Source organism: Diadema setosum, chromosome 6 (assembly GCF_964275005.1).
Source record: "Diadema setosum chromosome 6, eeDiaSeto1, whole genome shotgun sequence".
NCBI classification, from domain to species: Eukaryota; Metazoa; Echinodermata; class Echinoidea; order Diadematoida; family Diadematidae; genus Diadema; species Diadema setosum.
In genome coordinates, this window is record NC_092690.1 from 5,732,969 (window position 1) to 5,753,133 (window position 20,165).

At 35.1% G+C, this 20,165-nt stretch overlaps 3 protein-coding genes across 3 annotated transcripts; 2 read left to right on the forward strand and 1 right to left on the reverse strand.

Annotated features, from left to right (window-relative positions):
- Positions 1-1,674: 1,674 nt before the first annotated feature.
- LOC140230252 (uncharacterized) lies at positions 1,675-5,588 on the reverse strand. The gene is made up of 3 exons (XM_072310431.1): positions 5,417-5,588; positions 4,573-4,647; positions 1,675-1,810 (listed from the first exon to the last, which is right to left on the reverse strand). The coding sequence occupies exons 1-3, from the start codon at positions 5,586-5,588 to the stop codon at positions 1,785-1,787; spliced, it is 273 nt and encodes a 90-aa protein (XP_072166532.1). The 3' UTR covers positions 1,675-1,784.
- Positions 5,589-8,964: 3,376 nt separating this feature from the next.
- On the forward strand, positions 8,965-12,001 carry LOC140230262 (uncharacterized). Its single transcript, XM_072310440.1, has 4 exons — positions 8,965-9,035; positions 9,667-9,845; positions 11,538-11,612; positions 11,976-12,001. The coding sequence occupies exons 2-4, from the start codon at positions 9,674-9,676 to the stop codon at positions 11,999-12,001; spliced, it is 273 nt and encodes a 90-aa protein (XP_072166541.1). The 5' UTR covers positions 8,965-9,035; positions 9,667-9,673.
- A 6,617-nt stretch (positions 12,002-18,618) lies between these two features.
- Positions 18,619-20,029, forward strand: LOC140230284 (uncharacterized). Its single transcript, XM_072310455.1, has 3 exons — positions 18,619-18,790; positions 19,581-19,655; positions 19,940-20,029. The coding sequence occupies exons 1-3, from the start codon at positions 18,619-18,621 to the stop codon at positions 19,963-19,965; spliced, it is 273 nt and encodes a 90-aa protein (XP_072166556.1). The 3' UTR covers positions 19,966-20,029.
- The last annotated feature ends 136 nt before the right edge of the window (positions 20,030-20,165 follow it).

The window sequence follows — 20,165 nt, forward strand, 5'->3', positions numbered from 1 at the left end:
ATTGTGTGGGTTAGCACTATATTGCACCGACCCCCTCAATTTCAAAATGTTTTACCTTGTCCGTGCTTATTTGTTTATCGTCTCACGAACTTTTATGGTATCTACATGTATAAAGAGGCTTATTCATCTTTTTATATCATATGCAATATGCGTTCAACAACTAATGATGCGCTTAATGTTTTAAAAGACACATTTTTTGTGGTTTTTATAGGATTTGTGATATAATTAACTGCAGTAGAAAAAAAAGAAATCTTTGAATATTTTTTCTTCCTTTCATATATATATATATATATATATATATATATATATATATACATACATAAAAATCACAAATTTTGTGTTTTTATAGAATTTGTGAAATAATCTACTGCAGTAGAAAAAAAAAGAAATTCTTCAGTACTTTTTTTTTCCAGAGAGAGTACATTTATAAGGTGTTTGTGTGTGTCCTTATTATATGTGCATTTGCTGCTAGTTCTTGTTTAGTATTATATCAATGTCTTTTGTATTTGAACTGGTGTCACTTTACACTCTCTATCTGTCTACACTATACAGCCAAGTTATGTTCATGTTGCATCTTAGAGGACGTTCCTAATACTTCATTCTGCTACGTATAATTTCTGGTTTATAGAAAGTAAATTATTTGATACCATATCATATATAGCATATATTTGTTTCCTCTACAGATGTACTTTATTTATTCATTTCCAAAACTATACATCGAGCGATTTCTTCTTTGAAACAATTGAATGGGCACATACTCAAAGATTCTTCATTGGTTACTATTAGTAAATGATCTCGTCATGTGTGATACAATCTCAGAAACATTATCTAACAGTATTTCATTTCTAAAACTAATCCATATTTTCAAACCATTGATATATATATATATATATATATATATATATATATATATATATATGAAGGGTTTGTTTGCAAAAACCGATAAGTCCATTTTTGAAGATTTTGAAGTACGATCTCTGTCAAAAAGTACAAAATGATACCTTTTAAATGATATATTGGTCACTACATATAAAGGTATATTTTTGAAGTTATGGTCAAAAGAAGCAAAAATTTTCTTATCATTCTCTTTATTTTCTTGAACTTTAATCGCAAATATCTCCATTTGACAAATATGGACTTATCGGTTTTTGCAAACAAACTCTTCATATATATATATATATATATATATATATACATATATATATATTCAAATATATACATATTCTTATATAATTATATTCATATATATTCATATACATATTCTCATATATATATATATATATATATATATATATGTTTGTGTGAGTGTGAGTTTGTATATTTATGTGTGCTTGTGGAGATAAAGATTTAGATATATGCTTCTCTTCTTGTTCATTCTTATCTATCTTCCATTCCTCCTGTCATTCTCCATTCCGTACGTTCTTCTCTCACTGTTAACAGAGCATTCGCCAAACATTGACAGAGAAAGAGACCAACGACTGATTTTATTTCATTTCATCTTATTTATTTCAACACAATAAAAAGGCTGCTATCAGCTTTGAAGCTGCTCTTCAGCAAGGCCTCAGCGACATTGTGAAACGTAGCAATATTTCTTTCTTTTTAAATAATTATATTGATTATATAGGCCATGGCAAAATCTTCTTAAAAAAAAAAACTAACAAGAAATGGTATCAGCTGCTACATTAATGTCTTCATGACATTCTCTTGGTAGTTGGCCGTGTCCTGTCTTTTTCTGGGAGTGACTCGGGTCAGGGGTCATAGATGAGGTCGTGCAATCTTCCGGTTTAGATGCCCTCTCCTCCGGCAGCTCCTGAAATGAAGAATATAAACAATAAATGATAAGATAATTGAAATGAAACGATGAAAGATACTTTTCAAGCTTTAGGAAATAATAATATGAAGTATCGGTTTCGTTTCCATTGTATTTTGTTTCTATTCTTTCATTTCTATTCTGATTTTATTTCTAAAATCTTTCAAACTATATAAAATCAAACATAATGGTACAGGTACAGTGTGGTTTGGAAAAAACAAAACGTACATAATAAGTTCACAGTATGGTGATTAAGAATCAGCAACAAAACTATATTTCTATTGTATAAAATTAAAAAAATGCAGGGCTCTGTTAACTGCTAGATAGTGATGGCCGCCCTAGAATATATATATATATATATATATATATATATATATATATATATATATATAATTTGGTGGAAATTATTTTGTTGTTGTTGGTTTTTTTTTTTCATTTCAGAAAATGAAATAAGTGACGTCCTGTTCAAAATCTAGGTCTTACCCCCAAAATAAAGCAAACACGGAATGTCGAAAGAAAGGCTATCCTATGTTATCTAGTGCTAATGCGTCTTGTCACCCCAGCGACGGTTTACATGTATATGTGTATATATATAATAAAATATATAATATATATATATATATATATATATATATATATATATATATATATATATATATAATATATATATATACATATATTATATATATATATATATATATATATATACATTTGAAGCGTTTGTTTGCAGAAACCGATAAGTCCATATTTGCCAAATGGAGATATTTGCGATTAAAGGTCAAGAAAAATAAAGAGAATAATAAGAAAAAATTTGCTTCTTTTGACCATAACTTAAAAAATGTACCTTTATATGTAGTGACCAATAAATCATTTAAAAGGTATTATTTTGTACTTTATGACAGAGACCGTACTTCAAAATCTTCAAAAATGGACTTATCGGTTTTTGCGAACAAACTCTTCATTTGTACATATATATCGTCGGTCTTGTGCAAAAAGGGCCTTAAACCACTTCCACTGTTATGCCAAAAGGCCCTTAACGCTATAGACTTTGTACACTATTAGTGACCTTTTGGCATAACAGGGGAAGTTCTTTAAGGCCCTTTTGGCGTAAGGCTGACAATATATTATATGGCCTACAAGCATACATAAAATAGATACAGACAAAAAAAGGAATATGCAAAGAAATGGGTATTTTGCCAGTGAACATTCAATTGTATATAAACCCCTCAAAAAATTCCTGCAAGTCCAATTTGATGTATCATATTTTTCTTAAAACTACATGATTTTATTCAAATATGACATCATAAAAAAGCCTGATTGAATTATAATGTACAACCTCACTGAAGGAAAAGGAGAAAGGCAATTATTGCAACATATCAAGTAACAGTCTCTCTGAAGAATCTCTACACTCGGTTCAATACTCATAGGATCTACAGGTCCCAGCATATTTCTTTCAGCATTTATACAATTTTTCATCGATTGACCACCAAGTTCTTTAGGTTTGCAGTAATTAATGCATCCTAGCCAGATATCCAAATTCATGAATTTCTTCCGTCGAGATGTTTTCATTGCAACTGATTGACAAATTGCCCTACATCGACGTAAATAAATAAGCACTGAATTGATCAGTGTTTAGCAGTAGCCATGATAATGTATGTACGCCCATGATTTTTTTATCATGGCTACTGCTAAACACTGATCAATTCAGTGCTTATTTATTTACGTCGATGTAGGGCAATTTGTCAATCAGTTGCAATGAAAACATCTCGACGGAAGAAATTCATGAATTTGAATAACAAAGCAGTACCCGCTGCATGCTATAAGGATTAGAACCAACACTTGCTTTCGGGCGAAAGCTCGGTGGTCTAGTGAAGATGACGCCTGTCCGGTGATCAGGAGGTCGTAGGTTCGAATCCTGCTCGAGTATGTACGCCCATGATTTTTTTATCATGGCTACTGCTAAACACTGATCAATTCAGTGCTTATTTATTTACGTCGATGTAGGGCAATTTGTCAATCAGTTGCAATGAAAACATCTCGACGGAAGAAATTCATGAATTTGAATAACAAAGCAGTACCCGCTGCATGCTATAAGGATTAGAACCAACACTTGCTTTCGGGCGAAAGCTCGGTGGTCTAGTGAAGATGACGCCTGTCCGGTGATCAGGAGGTCGTAGGTTCGAATCCTGCTCGAGTATGTACGCCCATGATTTTTTTATCATGGCTACTGCTAAACACTGATCAATTCAGTGCTTATTTATTTACGTCGATGTAGGGCAATTTGTCAATCAGTTGCAATGAAAACATCTCGACGGAAGAAATTCATGAATTTGAATAACAAAGCAGTACCCGCTGCATGCTATAAGGATTAGAACCAACACTTGCTTTCGGGCGAAAGCTCGGTGGTCTAGTGAAGATGACGCCTGTCCGGTGATCAGGAGGTCGTAGGTTCGAATCCTGCTCGAGTATGTACGCCCATGATTTTTTATCATGGCTACTGCTAAACACTGATCAATTCAGTGCTTATTTATTTACGTCGATGTAGGGCAATTTGTCAATCAGTTGCAATAGCCAGATATCATTACTCTTTTTACTTTGATTGTTATTTTGATGTTTTTTCTTTGAGAAAATTGAAAATACATTAGAATTAAAAATCAAATTGAAAGGCAAACAAAATAGGGACGTCCAGAAGCACAAACACGCACACAAACACACAGTGTCAAACACACAGATAGACAAGCAAACAAACAAAAACAGCTCACCTGAACAGAAGGCTAACCTATTTCCTCGTCGGGTGCACCAGCAAGTTTGGTCCTGGTTTATCTGAGTCGCACACGCTGCGAACAATAACCCCAAAAATACATTAGATGCAGAAACGAAAAATTACCTAAATACCAATACGAACATTTATTTATTTCCTTTATCTCACATTTGATATTCTTTTTCATTCATAAAGTATATATAGATTATAGATAAACCGAACGGCATTCGACAAAAACTTATCTGATCTATCTCTTCGTTTTTGTTTCAACTTTTAAATCATTGTTTATCATTAACGCTTGAAAGTTTGAGGAATCGTAAAAATACTTTACGGATTTGTTTATGACATCAGGAAAAGCAAAAGCAAAAATAGAAATAAACGAAAACAGAAGAAAACAAAACACTTTTACTCCCCTGCCTTCTCCTACGACAAAAAATGATTAGATAAACGTCCAAAAACTTAGAGGCCATTATCTTCAATTATTCGGATTTCAAACTTTAAAAGTTAGCATAATGACCCATGGTTATGAAGATTAAACAAAACAAAACAAAGAAATAAAAAACAAAAACAAAGAAACTAAAACCCAAACAAACAAGACTCGCCAGTAGGACATCACGATCATGACGATAACTCAATCAAGAACCTGAGTAATTTTCAAAATATATGTTTGCAGACGTCTGTCTCCGCTTGTACATGATTCTTATGTAAATGCATTATGTATATATAATGAGCATTTCAATAACATCAAAAAATTATAAAGTACTTGTTAAAAAAAAGACAGCCAGTAGTAAATCCTTTTCTTTACGCTTGTACTACACAGTTCTTCGCAACAAATTCCTACTCACGCTTGTACTTCTTCATGCTCTGGCCCCTCTTCTCGGCGAGGTAGAACTCCTGCATGACCGGGTCCCTCTTAATGAACTCCATGTCGGCGGCGAATTCGTCATCGCCCTCCATCTCGAAGGCCGAAGCGACGACCACGAGGGCCATGAAAGCGATGAGGACCTTGGTAACCATGTTGACTCTGTAACGCGAGAATATATATTTTTAAAGATATTTGTGATGAAGATCAATTTAATTTTCGCTTACCTATTACACAGCTTTTTATACTATATTCGTTCATTCTTTCAGTGTCTTAACGACTAAATCTTATAATTCTAGTAAGCCGGGTCAGAATTCGAAACAGTAGACCACTTCCGGGTTTAATCAGCTGATTAAAGCAAAAAAAAAAAAAAAAAATTCTCGTCCCACTTCCGGGTTTCATCGGCTGACAGGCAGAAAAAAAAACCCACCAAAAAACAAAACAAAAAACTAAAGAAAACAAAAAACAAAAAGCAAAGTAACAAACAAACAAACTGTCAGAGCAATTTTTTTGTACCACTACAAGCTCCCTATCATTTTTTTATTTTCTAACGGGGGGGGGGGGGGGATGGGGGGATGGGGGGGGGGGGGTTCGTCCTCCTGAACCCCTGAATCCCTCCACCATTGGTTACGAGCCTGCTAAAATGGACTGACCAATAACATATTCACAGAACCTCTTCATGGCTATGAGACTCAAAAATTAGAAAAAAATATGGGCAAAGAACCATGTGACGCTTTCCTGAGCAACACACCAAAATACGTAGGGACAGGTCGACAATTGTGATGGCAAAGTTTAAATCCAAGATACAACACTATGTTGATATTCACGTTAGGTAGTTGCGATGGAAGTGTGGGAAGGTCGACTGTTGAGGATGTCTTCCTGGTGTCTGGTGATCTCTACCCGTCAAACGATTCCCTTTTATATATTTCTAGATCAGAGCTAATCCCATTTGATGTAACGAACATGTCTCATAACCACACCACGTGACATAAAGGGAGAGAGAGAGAGAGAGAGGGGGGGGGGAGATGGAATGAGAGGGGAGACTTAATACGGAATTAAGACATTTCCTCCATAACCCCTCCCCCCTATAAAAAAAAAATCATTCTTCTCTGTGGACCTTTATCTTGGGTAAAACAAACAAACAAACAAAATAAAACAAAGGAAAATGTGACAGTTCCATCTGGACAAACTTGGCTTATCTTAGTTAGACCGACTCTTAAGGCTCGGTTAATCATGTATTTCATACTCGTGTAATCCATGTAATATTGCTCTCCTGACGAACAATCTGTCGCTGTTAATTATGTCATGTTAGGAGAATGTTAAGTTGAAGGGAGGACGGGGAGTTCTCAATAAACTCCTCATAGGTTCTGAACTTTCGTTAGGGGTCATCCCGTGAGACCAACACCACTTGCCATCATACAGCCAATGAGTTCGACACTATAGGCAAAAAAAAAGACCAATGTTCAATACTAGGTAAAAACAGACCATGAGTTTGACGTCACAACACGGGGCTTAATGTGTCGGTCTCATGGGCTTCGTTTGCTTAGTGTCTATCCCATGGACCGTGTGACTCGTGGGTTGTATAACTCGTGGGCTGTCGAACGTGTGACGCGAACTCTTTCGTTATTGCCCCTTTTATAACTTGTGATATAATTTCAGAAAAGACAGATAAATAATCTGAAAATCTAGAATGATCTAACCAATATTTAGTCCTAAAAATCGTTTCCCCTTTTCCATATTCTTTACCAATACTTAAAGTGTAACTTTCTAAAAATCTTATGAGCTGATTTTGTGGTTTTGATTGGATATGATTTTTAATTCAATAAGCCTCTCCTTGATATTATAGGTTTTAAAGGTAGGGAATCCCATTTGCATGCCTTAAATGAAGAGTTGTATGAACACAGTGGTATGCTGAAGAGAGTATCATTTTAGAAATTCCCATAAAGTATTGAAAGTGGAAGGTAACATTTAGTACATTTTTATTGACCGTTAGACTTTGAAGTGAATTCTTTTCGGGGCTCACCGTAAATTCCAGTACATTACTAGGCTACCTTTGCAGACCCATGCACTGCATGTGTGTCCATCATGTATATTTTGTGAATGAACTTCATCAAAACTTACAAACATTTCTATATACATTCTTGCCACACACTCTATATGTTATTACATCACCTCTTATACTTTTAGATTTGTGTTTATAGATAAAAAATACAGAAGACTGCAACAAAAAGGCTTAAGTGTGGCTGACACACAGAACTACTGAGTAGTTAAGTTTTGTGCATTATTCAAATGGTAGATAACTGTTGACTTCCAAATTTCTAAGCAGTGGCCTAAACAAGTCCCCTGAGGTTCATATTTAATGTTTTGCTGCATTTTGGGAGTTCTGTAAAAGGTATCCCCTACCTTTAAATAGTTACGACTTTTATACTTGGCAGTAGGTGCATAATTCTTAGTATGCTGTATACGATTTTGAATTGTTTAAACTGAATTTATCACCCCTTTAATCTCATCATTAAAGTGGAATAAAAACATCATAGGTATAGGCTATTACAAAGGTACGTGTATGTTCATAACACTCTTATACACATCATACTATGACACTTCCAAATTGAAGATTTACAACTCATGCGTGACAGCATAATGGACTTTTCATGAAATGATTATATTTAAAGGGGATGGCTACTAACTGATCAGTGGGAATCAGTGTGAATGCTGGGGGATAATTGTTCAATCCTTGTGGGATGCATTTAAGAGTACATTATATATCTATTGTCGTGTGAAAATTATTTGCTTCAGAATGGTCTCATATTCAAGCAAAATGCAGTTTAATGTTTCCAGGTTAGCATGCCTGTACAGTGACGGGGCGATCGTCAACGATTAACTGCACATTAAAACAATAAAATGGGGGTCATAGCACTTTGAGAAGATGGGTCATCCTCTTTTAGTAAAATATGGAAAAAAAAAAGAAATTTTAGGGAGGAGGAGGGTTAAGGAAAACGTCCAAAGGATTTCAGATGGTTTCTTTACAGTCAGGAGTAAAAGTCATAAACGCAGCGTGACGGAAAGGCAGCATCTAGGAACGCTTTCTTGCAGACTTTTTTAATTCCCACTTCAACGTAACATTCCCCTGAGACAGCCTAACATGGGCGTTCAATGACACGTAAACAGGGACAGATTGTCCTTAAAAAGGACATCATCATTTCTACTAAGGTAGGAGGAACTCCATGACCAACAGAGCCTTAAGTAGTAGTAGCTAAGCTACGCACAGCTTGGCCAGATGGAACTCTTAAATTTTGCAATGTTTTGTTTTGTTTTTGTTTTTTAGAAAAAAAAAAAAGGAATGCGGGCGGGGAAAAGTTAATTTACTTTTCAGGGATTCGCGAGCAAATGCCTGGTATTAACAACGCATACGGTCTTTCTTCTATCCTTCTTTCTCTTTATGTCACGCGATGTGGTTATGAGACATGTTCGTTAGATGAAATGGGATTAGCTGTGATCGAGAAATATATAAAAGGGAATCGTTTGACGGGTAGCGACCACCAGAAGGCATCCAGAGATCCTCCATAGTCGACCTTCCTACACTTCCATCACTACTACCTAACGTGAGTATCACCATTTTATTGTCCTCTAGATTAAACTTTGCCGTTATATCCCTCATGAATGTAATCACAATGTCAAATGTGATTATAGACATTAGATGTAGGCCTCTATTGACCAAGTCAAACTTAAATTTAGTGCATTTATTTAAACCCTAAATGTGATAATCGGAAAAAAAGCCCTGATATATTTTAACCCTAAATGCAATTACCATCCTAAATATAAAGATTTAACCCTAACTGTAATTATTTGTTAGTATAGGGTCGACATTACATTTAGCGTGCTTTACATTAAGAGGTGATGCAACCATCACCAAATGTGCAATGCTAGGACGATCTTGTCATGTTTTTTTAGGAGTGTCCCGTGGCTCTTTGTCCACACTGTTATTATTATTATCATTATTATTATTATTATTATTATTATTACTATCGTTATTGTTATTATTCACTCTGACAGCCTGCCAAAGACTCGATCAATCAGTCTCTCCATTTAGGTATTCTTAAGATAACATAAAGCCTAATTTACAGGAGTTGTAAGATTCAAGTAAAGACAGAAAAAAAAAAGCTGTGCGACAGGACAGTCAAAATTCATTTGAATCTTTATCCCAAGTATCGTTTCAAAAATCTTTTGTCGCAGAGTCAACATGGTCTGCAAGGTCCTCATCGCTTTCATGGCCCTCGTGGTCGTCGCTTTTGCCTTCGAGATGGAGGTCGATGACGAATTCACCGCCGACATGGAGTTCATGAAGAGGGACCCGGTCATGCAGGAGTTCTACCTCGCCGAGAAGAGGGGCAAGAGCATGAGGAAGTACAAGCGTAAGTAACATGAACCCTGCATGACTAGGGTTAGATGCGCCTGCTCTTGCATGAATAACAAATACCCCTCTCACTCAGGCGGTCAGTCATACACATAAAGTTATGCTCCAGATTCTTTTTAGAATTTTAGGATTCCTTTTCGGATGGGAAGGGGTTAGAATTTTGACAAACTATCACAGGCTTTGAAAGGGAATCCAGCAAAAATTACCCTCTGTCGAGGTATCTGGAAGGGAAGCTAGCAAAGCAGCATGACGTATGTACAGTGCAGGTGGCTAAATGTCCTGCGAAAAGAATCCCGGCCCGCTGTGCTTGGCAGCAAAACATGCACATCAATCAGGGAGGTGCATCTCCCTGCATCAATATAAGGATATTCGGGAGAGTGTTGATCGGGCAAACACCAAGAAGTCCCACTATATTTCGTTTTTTTTTTTTTTTTTTTTTTTTCGGGGATTTCAAACTATAGCCCCATTCGGAACCCTATATCAGGATAAGTTGGGAAAGATTTGATAACTACACCTGATTAAGAACATTATTCATGGAAAAATACTGAAACTCTATACATCATTCGATATTGTATTTTTTGATATGTTTTTCTCGACTTGAACCCCTAAAAATAATTACTTTTCCCTCCAGATTTAACCCACAATCGGGAACGCACATGCGGTATAGATGACCTCCAGTACCTAATGAGAAGGAGATAAAAACCTGCCTTATTTTATACTTCGTAAGATGTGATCATAATGATATCAAGGTGATTTTGGTGATATGTTAGATTTTTAAAAAGTGATACGTGCTTTCTGTGGTTGATAAGTGTTTTCCGTTCTCATGAACAATTTTGTTCAGTCTTTTCGATTCCTTTGACTTTCAGGTCTTAAAGGTCCTGTTCACCTTTGGGAGCAGTGATTTAAATGCTGAAGATATCACTTTTGATGCATATATGTAGGTCAGTTGTATCACAAAACATCCTACCATGAATTATAATTTTTTTTGCGATAAATCCCAAAATATAAGGAGATATTGATATATTTCTCATTAAATCATAACTGTGGACGATTTAGCCTGGGAATATTTTTGTTATAACTATTGTTCACATTTCGTATGTTTAACAATACTTAACATCGATTGTACTTGTTCAAATTTTTACATTTTTTGTTTATATCCCTAACTCACATTTTAGAACTATTTTTCAAGCGCTGATGCTGGGTTTTTGTTTCATCTGCAAATGATAAATTGTGCCTTTAATATGATTAATATATAGAAACAAGGGGAAAGATAAGTTATGACCTTGTCGAATATCGTACGGTTTTGTACATTGTTAATGAAAATACCAAATCTAAGATAGATGCAATGAAGAAAATGAGTTGAATCCCCCTTTCCAGGTCTCATTCATTCATTTTGTTTCTTTATTCGTCATTTTATTTCGGGGCGATGTGACAAAGTGGGTAAAACTCTCGACTCTCAATCGCAGGACGCGAGTTCGATTCCAGCAAAGTGCTTACGTCCTTGGACAAGTTAACCTTATCCGCCATGTCCCTCTCGACCCAGGTGCATGAATGGATACCTGGTAATGCTAGGGTAATAATAATGGCAGGGCCCTCTGCTAGAGCAGTGGCAACACTGAAGAGGCTACCCTGGATAGATAGGACTTTATAACATAACATAACATAATATATTCCTCCACTCTGTTCGCAGCGTGTGCTACACAGATAAACTCAGACCAGACTTGCTGGTGCACCCGACGAGGAAACCAGTTCGCCTTCTGCACAGGTGAGCTTTTCTTATTGCTTGTTTGTCTGTCTGTTTCGGTGCGTCCATGAGAGAAGACAGAGAGAGAGAGAGAGAGAGAGAGAGTCTCTCTCTCTCTCCCTCTCGCTCTCTCTCTGTATGTGTATACCGTAACTTTGCTCTAGCGTTTTGTTCAATGTCTGTATCAATCAATGTTTTTTTTTTTTGGCTTTAGTCTTTTCCCATCACTTTGCATAAGGCAAGTAAGTAATATGTTGTATCGCTCTTTCCTTCAGCTTAAAGAAAAAGTCTCTTTATTTTTATTATATATATATATATATATATATATATATATAATATTGTTTAATATATTATTACATATTATATTATGATTCTTCGTTTCAGGAGCTGCCGGAGGAGAGGGCATCTAAAAAGGAACTCCGTCACGACCCCTTCAATGACCCCCTGACCAGAATTACTCCCGGAAAAAGCCAGGACACGTTCAACGACCAAGAGAATGTCATGTAGATTCTGATGTAGCAGCTGCTATAATCACTTGTTAGTTTCTATGATTTTTGACGCAGATTTTGCCATGGCCTAGAATAAATACGAATATTTTAAAAAACGGTTGCGTCGCATAGCGTTGTTTAGACTTGGCCTTGTCGTATGTCAAAGTTGGCAAGTAATTCTAAGAATAGTGAGAGAATGGTTGGTATGACGAAGGTGTTTTGCTGTACTAGAAATGGAGAATGTTAATAGGAGTATAAGATAAACAAGAACGAACAAAAAGAGGTGTACATCTCTCTCTCTCTCTCTTTAGATCCACAAACACTCACTCACACATTGACAATATGATATATATATATATATATATATATATATATATATATATATATACACACGTATATGTAAATATACAGTATGATATGTGCATTTAGTGTCTGTAAAACACAGAGTAACAACTGCCAGGATTATGATGATAGAGAGTGACACCAGTTGTACAAGACACTACGCATTATTGGAATAAGATTATTCCAAAAGAAAATTCATATACATTGTAGTAGGTGTCAAAAAACCCCCACCATTTTCTACTTTTGATCTGTAATAGTTACGAAACTATACATACCACTGTCATTGATATGAGTTGTAGCTGAATAGTGTACAGACTAGTTAAAGGTGAATTGAATATGAAAGTATGAATCAGTTTCATTAAATCCTTGATTAATTTTAAAGTTAAGTTCCAGATTTTGGTCGAATTTGAACTCTCTGTACAAAATCAAACTTTACACAAGAACCAATGATGTGTATGAGAATGTGTGCTTACAATGACCCTTAACAATAGACATGAATGCCACAAATAACACCTTTTCAGAGCTCTGCTGACTAGGCTTATGGTCTCTTGCTCAGACGCGCATGGATGCTTTATTAATCATTCATGATGGATTGCCCAGGGCATCTACTGCTAGTCTGAATTCATGGGAAGGGGTAAAATGCATGCACATGAAAAAAGTAAGCACATGTTTTCATGTGCTTTTAAACACTACATTTCAGGATGAATAAAAGACTAGCTGTAATAGCGTAATAGAGCATTCAAACCCTGGCCATTGTTTAGGACCATTGTCTGGGTGTTAACCACACACTCCCATACACACCAATTAACCCCTGTACAAAGTGAAAGTTTTGTACAGAGGGTTGAAAACAGAGCAAAATCTGAAACCTTACTTCAATAAAAATAAATCTTGAGTTTATTGAAACTGATTTATGCTCCTTTTTCAAATTACCTTCGACAAAATTGTACACTTTATCAGTTACTAGTATTGCTCATACCAATGTCAGTGTTTTTTGATATATAGTTTTTGACATATTAAGGATTAAAAGTGGGAAATGTTTTAAGATATACATAATATGATATATGATATATAAATATGTATTATGATATTCAATGTAGCAAACCACTCTTTAACTACAGGATCGGGTTTGATAAATCATCATGTTATATATCATGCTAAACACAAGGCAAGGCATATGATATCAAAATACAAAGTTAAACTGATTCTAAATGACAGTTTGATTTTTTTTTTTAGCAACACCACAATTGGTACAGGTATCATTTTTTTTTAATTTAATTTTCAGTGAATTTATACTGTATCTCAAAACAATAGGTAATGCAATGTACATAATGTTGTAATATGAAATATCATATTTTCATCACATTTAGATTAACAATTCGTTTGATTGCTATCAATGGAAATTGCAGTCTAAACCAAAGAAATAAACCAAGAAATACAGAATGTATTACAAGTTGTATTGTTACTCGTACAGAAATGAAAAGTCTGTAAGGGAAAGGTCTGAGGGGTAAGAGTGATTTAATGATAAAATAACGTTGCTTGATAGAAAGAATATACAAACAAACCTAAAGAATCTGCATCAATCAAACCGGTAAATGTCTTGGAAGGCATGTATCCAACTGTCCACTGTTCAGGTCAGTTGAAATCCGTCCAATTTATGACTTTCTCGCGTGTTTTTTTTTTTTTTTTTTTTTTTTGGGGGGGGGTCTATAATGACGCCCTTACCTGGGTTGCAGTTTTCACATTCTTCAATTACACGATGAATAACATTAATTTCTTCTTCTTACGTCATAATAATGTTTAATTGCATATCGACGTGGTACTAAATGATGCAGCAATGACACGTGCAGAGAGAGAGAGAGAGAGGGGGGGGGGGGGAGAGAAGGAAATAGAGGATATAAAGAGAACAAGACGAGATTATCATTTTTTTTTATTTACATTAATTTATTATCTTGCTTTTTGAGAGTTTGTTGTTCTGTTGCTGTGTTACTCTTTACGTTACTTTTACTTATTGATTGTTGCTTGATGTACTGTTAAATCTGTATTCATGTAGTGATGGGCATTGTATAATATTATATCATTTAACTTAGGGATTGTAATGGAATAAAAGCTGTGTTAGATGTATTTTACATTTGAATCGTTCTATGTTCGTTCTATGTGTCTTCTATTGTTCTAAATGTATTCTTGTGTATACAGCCGTGATATTTGTTTATATTGAAGATGTATGTATTTTTTTTTTTTGCACTCTACCGTTATTTATGCATGTATGTTGACCCATATGGAAACCAGCTCTGCTGATCACGGTGTTCAACCCCATGAAGTGGCAATAAATTAAAATGCATAATTAACATTTTTTAAAGGTCCAGTTTACCTTTGGGAGCAGTGATTTCAAAAATGTTCAAGATATCACATTTGATGCATATGTGTAGGTCTGTTGTATCATAAAACATCCTACCATATGAAATATTTGCAATAAAACCTAAAATATAAGGAGATATCAGGGTTTTTCTCAATAAACCGTAACTGTATACGGTTTAGTCTGGAAACATTTTTATTATAACTATTGTTCACATTTTGTGTATTTAACAACACTTAACATCGATTATACGAATTCAAATTTTGACAGTTGTTGTTTCTATCCCTAACTCACATTTTAGAACTATTTTAAGACACTAATGCTGGGTTTTTGTTTCATCTGCAAATGGTAAATTATGCCTTTAACATTTGAAAAGATTTTATTTTCTGCATTTCATATTTTCTTTCAGAATAACAAAAATGACAAAGGCAGGTTCAATTACACAAATACAATTCTGAAAATTATTGACATATTACATAGTAAGTCATATTTTGTATGTAAAGACAAATGAAACATTAAATAACATACAAAATGTTTATATGGCCAATAATGACTTAATTCACAGTACAATATATAATATATGCATATGATGCAGAGGGCCGCCGTTATAAGCCGTGCTTGAACAGACGGACAGCCAGAGTTAAATTACCATTTTTTATTGTAGTACTTGAACACTAATACAGATGGGCCGTGTTAAATCGTGTAAATCCAGTTTTATACAATTACTTGGTAAACAGGAGTAGTGCCTGTGAGTGCATGTGCAGGTGATGAAGCGCGAAAGTGTTGATGGTCAGCACTTCTAAGAAAATGATTGGATATGTTATAATATGGGCGAAGGGTCAAGCAGCAAAGTAAAAGAAAAGGAAAAGGGGGTGGACCAAATATTGCCTTGTTGTTGAGTATAAGAGGTACATGTTTAATGATTACTGTACCGTATGATATTGTGCCAAGAAATATTTCTTTGTATTTGCCTTAAAGGAATAGAGAGATGTGCACTGTTTTATGTGGAGAGGGAGTGAATTCCAAATATCAGGCCCGTTATGCCGAATTGACTTTTGAGCTAATAGGAGTTTAGGGTTATTCAAATGGAAATCATTACGATGGCGCGTGGGGTAAGCATGGACATCCCTGTTAAGGGAAAATGCGTTGTGGAAGAGTGGGAGTAGATTTTGCGTGTATTTGAACATAAATATTGCTGTTTGTTAGTTATAACAAACTATTAGTTATTGCTATTAGTTATAACATGGCGTTGATCCATGACATTACGTGTTTTTTCTTTTCTCTGTTAAGTTTTAAAGGTCATGGTAATTGAGTTTATCTCAAAGTCATTTAATTGGGGGCTCTACCAGTCATGGGTTTCCTAAATTTCAGTGGTAGCCACATTTTCAATTATCATGTCAAGGCTAGGAAAATGAAACTGCTTTAGTAGTTTGATCAAGAACATGCTTTGTGTATCGATAGGTATATCGTCGAGTGTAACATACTGTAAAATATCACTAAATTTGATTTAACAAATTTACTTTTGATTTACGCTCCCCTACTTTGGTTCTTGCGACTGCAAGTGTTGCAAGTGATGTTATAAACTTGTACATGTATTATTGTTCGGATTATTTTTTAACATAAAAATGGACAAACTGCTATTGTATAGTAATAATTGTAATAATCATTGTAACTCAGTTATGTTTGTTTCATAGTTTTTTGATCAGACAGTGAAAATGAATTAAAATCCATCCATCAATCAATCAATTAATCAATCAGTCAATCAATTCAAATTACAAATCACTAATCAATCATTTATGAACAATAAATAATTAGTAAAAAAGACAAACTCACATCAATAAGCCCTCGACCTTCCTTTTCCGTGACTTATTCACGGAACATTTCCAATTCCATTTCTACGTTTTTAGGTAGATATAATATTACCTTTTTCTTATAGTATAAACAAACAACAACATGAAACGCCATCACCAGAGAAACCAAACATAGATAAATGCATAATTGGCATAAATAACATAAATAACATAAATAGATTAAAAAAGGAAATGTGAAACATTCTTGTCAATCTTTTAATATTTAGAATATAACAATCTTACCAACATCCAAAAAATGCTTAGAGATTCCATCGAGGTATAATATAATACTTTGAAAATGAGGTGTTGAGCATGAGACTGTTTATACGCATGCTAGGTAAGGGAAAATATGGTTATAGCTACTTTATAGAGTCACAACATACGAATATAAATGTAAATGTAATATTTTGTGTGTGTGCATTTAATTATCAAACATTACACATTTCCATTTGACTATATAGATTTATTGATTCCACTTTAATGTTGAGAACAATGGGGTGATAATTTCAATCTCTTACCGTTCAAAATTGTGTTCAGCATACGACGATAATACACATTGGCTGCAAACTATAAAGTCCTTGGTCTTTTAAAACCTAGAGTTGTCAAGGTGATGATTGCCAACTGTTTGCCGCACAAGCAAGCGGACGTTCATCAATAAAAATGCCAAATTTAGGTCATGGCTCTTTGAGAAAGTAAGACTTTACCTTTTATTAGAATATGGAAACGGGAAAGATTTTCAGGAAGGAAGGTAAGGGGAATAGGTTAAAGCAGAAACTCCAAAGGATTTTAATTGATGTATTTACTGAAAATTTGGAGGAGTAGAGGTTATATCTGGGGCATGACGGAAGTTCAACACCTGTAAGTAGGTTCTTGAAGACTGCCTCTTTATTCTCACCTCAACGTAACAGATCGATGACTCATACAAACAGGAACAGATTGCTCGTCAAAAGGACATCATCACTTCGATTACGTGAGATATGAAATACATGACCAACGGAGCCTCAAGCGCATCATAGGTAAGCAAGCATTGGCCAGATGGAAGGGATCCATTTGCTTTGATTGTATGACTTTGTTTGCTTCTACACATAAAGAAAAAAAAGAACAGGGAAAAGTTAATTTACTTAATAGGGAATCAGGAAGAAATGTCACGTCATAACAACGTATGTAGACTTTTCTGCCCCCTCACACACACACACACACACACACACACACACACACACACACACACACACACAATCTCTCTCTCTTTCTATCGCTTGGTATTTTATGAGATTAACTCTGATCGAGAAATATATAAAAGGCAGTCGTTTGACGGGTAAAGATCATCAGACCTCAGCAAGAGATCCTCAACAGTCGACCTTCCAACACATCCATCACAACTACGTGAGTATCACCGTCGTATTCTAAGCACCCTAGCTAGCTTTAACTTTTTCATTGTATGACTTCTACATGTAGTAATAGCATTAAATCTAATATCAAGCATAACTATGATTCATTTTAAGCCTTAATGTGATATCAACCCTAAATAAAATCATTCTAACGCTATTATGTAAGCCCATGATAATCAATTCAAACCTAAATGTAAGAAATTTTAACCCAGGCATGAACAATAAAATTGCTGAATGTAATACCAAAACATGAGACAATCCTGAATGTTGAACATTTCAACCATGCTTCATGATATCGACCCTAAAAAGAATGAGTTTCTCCCTTAAATTTAGTTAAGACAGTATATTAGTCAGTATGTCAGTATGTCAACCAATTCATGTGCAACGAAAATGGTATCTTGGCATGTTGGTACAGAAAAGGTCTCATGGCTCTTTGTCTAAGTGTTCTACATTCTCAAGAATACTTGAGAAAAGGTCCAAAAAAGGCTTTATTTCAAGAACACCTTGACAAAGGGCGAGGCGCTCGAAAATGTATGTGCCAAAATAAACTGTTGGTATTGAATATACATGTACGTATATATTTTTTTCTTTTGTCTCAGAATCATCATGGTTAGCAAGGTCCTCATCGCTTTCATGGCCCTCGTGGTCGTCGCTTCAGCCCTCGAGTTCGCCGAGGGAGATGAGTACGCCGCCGACATGGAGTTCATGAAGAGAGACCCGGTCATGCAGGAGTTCTACCTCGCCGAGAAGAGGGGCCAGAGCATGAGGAAGTACAAGCGTAAGGAGGACTACTTGCATTTGTCTGCTTTTCTAAAACCTGCTTTTACATTTCTTTAAGATGTGATATTATTCTTATGCTTAATGAAGAGTTTAAATACAAATATATATATATATATATATATATATATATATTTGATTAATTTGAAATATCTGAAATCAGAACTGCTGAAAAGCGACGAAAATATTTAAAATATATTGGAGTGTCCTGGTAGATTACACGTCATATTTTTTATATGTACATTTCGAAGGAGCCCGTTTAATAATCATAATATGTAATTGGCAGCTTAAAGTGATCACCATCGTTAAGCTGCTTCATATACATATTCATAATACCGTTAACCTTTTGTTTGGAAATTCGCATAAGGAAAGATATTAATGTTTGAATTTTGATTTTTCATCTGTCATTCTGTGTTGTTGTTGTTGTTGTTTTTTTTTTTTTGGGGGGGGGGAGGGGAGGGGGCATGAGCGCAAAAATGTTCCCGTAAACAAATTCGTACAGTATTTTTGCAAGCCCTCCACCTTCCAAACGTTAATATTTGAATTATGATTCAATGTTTTATGAAAAAGGGTCAAAACTATGCCATGTGTTTTCCGAATATCGCACAATTTTGACATAATCTACACTATTGTATGTATACATTGGGAAGTGAAAAAAAAAATAAAAGTAAGATTAATAAGTGAATGCGTTGAACAACCAAACTATGAACATATGTTATCATATAGGGAGGATTGTTTTCGATCCTGGGTCCCACTCATTTCCCTTTTTCTTCCCTCCAATTTGTTCACAGCGTGTGCCACCCAGCTGAACGAGGACCAGACCTGCTGGTGCAGCCGACGAGGAGGCAAGTTCGCCTTCTGCTCAGGTAAGCTGTTGTTAGATACTAATTTCCTTGTCTACCTGTCTGTGTACACGTGAGTGTGTGTGTTATGGTTTAACAAAATGGACATCTGTTTCTTTTAGTTGCCTTTGAAATCGATTGTTCAGATAGGATTTTACTTGGTATTTAAAGTTGATATTTCTCTGCCTTAAGCCTTTTCCCGAAACTAAAAAAACGTAAATTATATTATTCTTTTACTGCGCTTGAAAAAAAAAAAATAAATCACAGTTCTTTATTCTATCATCTATCATTTTTATTCTTCATTTCAGGAGCTGCCGGAGGAGAGGGCATCTAAACCGGAAATCCGCCATGACCCCTCAAATGACCCCTGACCCGAGTCACTCTCGGAAAGAGCCAGGACGAGTTCGATGACCACGCGAATGTCATACAGACTCTGAAGTATATAGAAGCTGCGATAACCAAGTGTTAGATTTTTTTCCCTTGATTTTCGCCCCAGATTATTCTATGAACTAGAAGCAATAAATCTTATATAAA

Coding starts and splice junctions, on each gene's coding strand:
- LOC140230262 (XM_072310440.1), top strand. CDS start 9,674: ATGGTCTGCAAGGTCCTCATCGCTTTCATGGCCCTCGTGGTCGTCGCT. Junction 9,846..11,537: donor GAGCATGAGGAAGTACAAGC/GTAAGTAACATG, acceptor CTCTGTTCGCAG/CGTGTGCTACACAGATAAAC. Junction 11,613..11,975: donor CCAGTTCGCCTTCTGCACAG/GTGAGCTTTTCT, acceptor TCTTCGTTTCAG/GAGCTGCCGGAGGAGAGGGC.
- LOC140230252 (XM_072310431.1), bottom strand. CDS start 5,588: ATGGTTACCAAGGTCCTCATCGCTTTCATGGCCCTCGTGGTCGTCGCT. Junction 4,648..5,416: donor GAGCATGAAGAAGTACAAGC/GTGAGTAGGAAT, acceptor TATTGTTCGCAG/CGTGTGCGACTCAGATAAAC. Junction 1,811..4,572: donor TAGGTTAGCCTTCTGTTCAG/GTGAGCTGTTTT, acceptor TCTTCATTTCAG/GAGCTGCCGGAGGAGAGGGC.
- LOC140230284 (XM_072310455.1), top strand. CDS start 18,619: ATGGTTAGCAAGGTCCTCATCGCTTTCATGGCCCTCGTGGTCGTCGCT. Junction 18,791..19,580: donor GAGCATGAGGAAGTACAAGC/GTAAGGAGGACT, acceptor ATTTGTTCACAG/CGTGTGCCACCCAGCTGAAC. Junction 19,656..19,939: donor CAAGTTCGCCTTCTGCTCAG/GTAAGCTGTTGT, acceptor TCTTCATTTCAG/GAGCTGCCGGAGGAGAGGGC.